Below are 5,800 nucleotides of genomic sequence, written 5' to 3'. Positions count from 1 at the left end.
CAGCCCCAGCGACTCGGACACCGGCCGCCGACGGGCTCTGATCTTGCCAGTGGTCCTGCAGGCACCCGGCAACCACCAGCTCCCTCACCGCATCACCAACTTCTTCATCGACAACATCTTGCGGCCGGAGTTCGGCCGGAGGAAGGACCCGGGGACTTGCACGGGCGCCCGGGGAGGCCGGGGCGCGGAGGAAGGAGCTGGAGGAGGCGGCGGCGCCAGCGGCGCCGAGGGAGGCGGGGTCGCAGGCGGCGCCGAGCCGCTCCTGCGCGCAGGCGGTCGGGAGCCCCGGCACCACCCTCCGTCTGCACCCGGAGCCGGCGGGCCGCTGCCGGGCTGCGAGGGCGACTCTGCGGGAGACGGCGAAGGAGGCTCGAAGGCTCTCGGGTTGCACAGCGGAACCAAGAAAAGCGCCGATCCCGGGGGTCCCCTGGACGCCACGCTGAAGCCCCGCGCCTTGAGCGGAGGTGACCTGTCGGTGAGCTCGGACTCGGACAGCTCGCAGGCCAGTGCCAACCTGGGCACGCAGCCCATGCTCTGGCCAGCCTGGGTCTACTGCACGCGCTACTCGGACCGGCCTTCTTCAGGTAAGCCCTGCGGGCACCGCGCGCCCTGCCAGCCGCCCGCCGGCCGGCCCAGGGGAGGCCGGCCCGGCCCAGCGCGGCGCTGGAAACGCTCCTGCCGCCCTGGCGGCGGCAGACTTGAAGGGAGGAGATCCCCCCAAAAGACACACACAAAGGCTGTGTGGCACACGTCGCCCACACAGTGACATTGTGTGCAGGCCGATTCTGGAGAACGAGTCACAAGAGAGTAAAAACAGACTTACTTAGAACAACAGAAAGAGAGGATCTCTCTCTCTCTCTCTCTCTCTCTCTCTGTCTCTCGATCTCGCTCTGGCTCTCCCTCCCTCCCTCTGTGTGTGTGTGTGTGTGTCTAGTACCCCTCAACCCCCTCACTTTCTCACACGTGGCAGCCTTTTCTCGTTCTCCAAACCCCAACCTTCTCCTGGCTGTAAAGGGTTTATTTGCTAGGAACCGGGGCACCGGAAGACAGACCAGGAAAAAAGAACTCTCCACCCTTTCCCCACCTCCTTCCAACTCAGATCAGACCAGAGTCCCACGGCCGCGCACCCCCAAATCTAGACCTTTCTGAAATCTAGTTATAACTAGATGTAGTCTGAGGGGTGGGGGAAGCGGGAAAGTGCTCTCTGTGTTTCCCCCATCCCTTAGGCCTGGGCTAAGGATGGACAGAGGACCCCTGCTGGGAGGGAAGTGCTGAGAAAGAGAAGTGTCTTTTTTTCCCATTGCCTTTTTTATTTGCCTGAAGCCAGTGCCACCGGGCTCCGGACCCTTCCTGCACTCGGCTGGAGGCAAGCGGGCGGCGTACCAGAAACCTTCCAAATAGCCAGGACTTTCTGGTAAAGAGGTTTCTTCTCGGCTGCCCTGGTGTGTTCCCGCCAGAGCCGGAGATGTGTGCAGGGGGCCCGGGTCTGTTTTTCACCCGACCGGGTTTTAAAAAGCTAAATCTGTGTCGTCTAGAAATCAGCAGGCACATTAAATTCGAGAACCGCCATTAGGAACGGTCTCTATTTGTGGAAAAGATTTCCTTGGGTCTGCCCAGTCTGTAGGTTCGATGAGATCGTCCCTTTAACCCCCAAACCCTTTGCTGTTTTGGCGGTATCGGTTGCCCAGTTTATAACACGACCTACTCCTCCTGCTGCCTCCCCGCAAAAACACGTACCCATGTATGTCTAATGAAATACTACATTTCCAGCTAGATCTGAAAATTGCTCCATTGTTCTCGCCTCCCTCCCTTTGTTAATATTTAATTAACATATAGTCTCACAATGCCCAGGCCGGCGAGAAACCTCGCTTTGTGCCGAGCAGGCAGTCTGGGCCCTCACCGCGAGGCCCAGCAGAGCCTGCCTGCGGGAGCCGCGCTGCCCCGACCAGCCGGAACCGCGGATCTTTCTGTCTTAAAAAAGCAAGACAAAAACTAGTCCATGAAATAATGCTTGCGTTTCGTGGCGTTTTCAAAAGAAGGGAAGGAGAGAGTTTTCCTGGATGATGTGGTATCCGAGGTTTAGGCTTTGCGATTTGAAACAAGATCACAAAAGAAAGAGTACCAGAAATCTGTTTTGGGGAGAATTTCCACTTTGCAAACCAACGCCTCTCACTTAAGGGCCGAAGTATGTGCGAGGCATGTGCTGAGTAAAGCACAGTGGAGCTGGGGGTACAGAGGTACAGAGGGTGGGCTGCTCAGAGCACAGGAGACAGACAGCAAGCGCCTGCCCTGGTGCAAGACTCTGTCTGTGCTTTGCTGGTTTGGTATCACAATCTCAAGCTGGCTGCCCCTCATAGCTTCCTACATCTTCACCAGCACCCCTCCCCTCCCTGCCCACCCCAGGAGAGAGCTGGACTGGGCAGGACCCTAGTCCCCATAGACTTGTAGACTTCTGCAAGTAAGGAGGCAGGTGCCTTCCAGCAAGCTGGACCTAGTGCTGCTTCTGGGGAGAGATGTGGGTGTCTGCTGCCCAGCAGCTTTGGGCGGCTTCCTTAACTCCCACCACGCCCAGCCCCCTTTTCCAAGTCAGGCTTCCCATGGAAAGTGCAGGGTTACTGCTCTTGCAGGAAGTTCTTTGGCCTCAGCCAACTCTTAGGAACTCCCTCCACCTAGTGCCTAGGTAGAAGGGGCACCCTGCAGCAAGAAGAAACAGCCGTAGCTCTTCAGAGAGCCGGCTTTGCTCAGTTCACTGAGGCCTATTAGCCTACTCACAGCTGAAGGTGCCTGGGTGGGAGGAAGCTGGATCAGGTCTCCCCAAAAGTTTAGTCCCAAGTCTTTCCATTGATAAACCCGGATTTATGGTCAAAGCATCTTCCTTCAAGGTCCCTGTCCGTGCCTTTTCCCTTCTCTAGAACCTGATGTTTACCTTTTGGGGCAGATCTAGGGTTTAGCTTCTCCATACCAAAAAGAAAGAAAAGAAAGAAATTAGCTTTTGGCTGCCTCTCTCTGCTCCCATGACCCGGGCCTTTCCTGCTGGTCTGTCTTTCCCTGGAACAACCCACCAGAAATCAGCCAGTCCCAGATTTGTTGAGAGGCACAGCTGCTGAAGAGATGGAGATGGGGCAAGAAGTGGGGCTTGTCTCCCCAGCTGTCAGATGCTCCTACCTGGCTTCTAAACAGTGTGGAAAGTGGGCCAGCATCCTCCCAGAACAAGGGCCAGCTCACCTCTCCTGAGAAGCTGCTGGCGAAGCTTCTAAAGGGGAAAAGACTGCCTAGTGGTTCCATACTCCTTCATGACCTGGGAACCAATGTGGGTGTAGGCGTCTCTTATTAAAGAAGACAGTGAACTTGGGTAGACTGGATACAAAAGGTGGGATGCAGGAGTGGGGGGACTGGGTGGGGGGCTGGCACAGGTTGGGACACAACCTCTCCTGTGCTCAGAGCCCATCTGCTGGGTGCACACAGCCCCTGTAGGGGTCCCCATTGCAACCCTTGAGGTCTTCCCCTATACCTTAGGCCACCCCCAACACTTTCCCTGTCTTCCTCCCTCACCTCTCCCCCGAATTTACTCTCTTCCTCTTTCTCTGGAAAGAGCTTCAGAAAGAACTGGGAGCAGCTGTGCCAGGAGTTAGTTTGACTTTTGTTTGTTCTGATGTTCTCTGGGAGTTTTACTCTGCTCTGGAGACCACTCTGTGACTGACCAGCACCAGCACCCCCTCCACCCCACCCCACCCCGCTGCCCTGAACCCCATGAACCTACTCACACCTGACACCTGGACTTCTGGCCTGTATTCTCACTCCTTAGGAGTGGGCCTGTGGAGGCCAGCTGGACTTTGTGCTAGTTCAACTGAGTGGCCATGCTGAATCCATTCCCCTTCCTCTCGCTAGGCCTCTGGGCCGTGCCCATACACAGAAGGTGGCTACTTTTGGAGCTACGTCTAGGTAAGGAGGTAAGCGGTGGCGTCCATGGGTGACCCGGTGTCTCTCTGTCTATCATGCCTACTCAGGCCCCAGGTCTCGCAAACCAAAGAAGAAGAACCCGAACAAAGAGGACAAGCGGCCGCGCACTGCCTTCACCGCGGAGCAGCTGCAGAGGCTCAAGGCGGAGTTTCAGACCAACAGGTACCTGACCGAGCAGCGGCGGCAGAGCCTGGCGCAGGAACTCAGCCTCAACGAATCACAGATCAAGATTTGGTTTCAGAACAAGCGTGCCAAGATCAAGAAGGCCACGGGCAACAAGAACACGCTGGCTGTGCACCTCATGGCCCAGGGCTTGTATAACCACTCCACCACAGCCAAGGAGGGCAAGTCGGACAGCGAGTAGGGGACGGGCGGCGGGCCGGCGCTGGGATCCCATTTACAGTCCACGTTAAACAATGCAATAATTTAAAAAAACATAAAGGGCCAGTGTATAAAGATTATACCAGCATTAATAGTGAAAATATCGTGTATTAGCTATGATTCTGCAATATTCTATGTATATATAATTTACAGGTGGTGTAAAATCCAAAATAACTGACTATAAAATATTTTTTGAGTTTTTTTGTGTTTATGAGACTGTGCAAATTTTATGATTTTTTTTTGCAAGGGGGGCTGTTTAGGATTTCATCTTTTTTAATCCCCAAACTCCATTTTGGGACATTGGATACTTTTTTTTATTATTACTCAAAAGAAGGAAAAATTAAAACAACTTGCTGAAGTCCAAAGATTTTTATTGCTGCATTTCACACGACTGTGAACCGAATAAATAGCTCCTATTTGGTCTCTGAGTTCTGCCAGTTTTGTTTGTGTTGGCTTTGGAAAGAGAACAGGCAGGAGGCGCCTAGGCTGCTGCCCCCGCCATCGCCACCGCCAGCCGCCACCAGCCAGCAGCGGAGAGCCTCTTAGCACGCGGCCTGACGCCTGGCTGGCCTTCGCTGCTACCACTACGGGGACCAGGAGGACCTGAGGGGAGAGGGGTTGTGGGATCTTTTGGAGGAGTTCCGGGGCTGGTCTCAGGAACCAGGGCTCTAGGGCTTGCCCTAAGAAGCCTGGGCTGAAATGGGTTCTCTCATCCCTCCGCCCCTAGCCTAGCCGCTGGCGGCCGGGGAAGAGGCCCTGCAGGGCTCCGCTGGGTCCTCGCCTGCCCCACAGTCTCGCGAGGCGGGCCTCCCATCTTCAGCACCAGCCTTCAGGAGTGCCTGGGCCCCCAGCACGGCCCCTCCCTGCCAGCACAACCCACAGAAGCCCCGGCGCCAACCTTCCTGATCCCTGGGCACCACCTCTCTATCCAGGGCTGAGCTCCGTGGTTGGAGGGGCAGATGGCTGCTCGCTAACCCAGGGCCCGGAAGGGGAAGGGGGAGATTTCCTGCAACCCAGCAGCCACCCCCGCGGCAGCAGGAGCCTCAGAAAGGAGACCAAGGGCGGCCTCCTCTGGGGCAGCAGAGGGCTCTCAGTGGCGTAGCTGGTGTTTTCTTCCTTTTCTTTTTAAGTTGATGTCTCTGCTATGGCGACCATATTCTTCCAAGATAAATATATGTGTGTGTGTGTGTGTGTACTTACACACTTACACGTATGCATATGCATACGCAGACGTGAATGAGCCCAAAGGACTGGGAAAAGCAGTGACCTTGACTTGAAAAGAAACAGATTCTGCCAGGATCTCCCGGAAGGAAGAAACATGTAAATAACCATTCCTGATCACCTTTTATCTTTTCTTGTTTTGTTGTTGATATACATTTTATTTTTTGAAGGTATGGTACAGTGTAAATTAAATATATTCAATATATCCCCCTACTGAGTATATATATATATATATATA

General features: G+C 54.9%; 1 protein-coding gene across 1 annotated transcript in view; it reads left to right on the top strand.

The window, feature by feature from the left end:
- EN2 (engrailed homeobox 2) overlaps positions 1-4,769 on the top strand; it is a 13,146-nt gene extending 8,377 nt beyond the window's left edge. Inside the window, exons 2-3 of the mRNA XM_004702494.2 lie at positions 4-584; positions 4,008-4,769. Of these exons, the coding sequence (XP_004702551.1) occupies positions 4-584; positions 4,008-4,324 (898 nt within the window). The 3' untranslated portion in view covers positions 4,325-4,769. The remainder of the gene's footprint in view (positions 1-3; positions 585-4,007) is intronic.
- The last annotated feature ends 1,031 nt before the right edge of the window (positions 4,770-5,800 follow it).

This window comes from Echinops telfairi, unplaced genomic scaffold (assembly GCF_000313985.2).
Source record: "Echinops telfairi isolate 266 unplaced genomic scaffold, ASM31398v2 ScPeMD7_31;HRSCAF=116, whole genome shotgun sequence".
NCBI lineage: Eukaryota > Metazoa > Chordata > Mammalia > Afrosoricida > Tenrecidae > Echinops > Echinops telfairi.
This window is presented reverse-complemented; position numbering and strand designations above follow the sequence as displayed.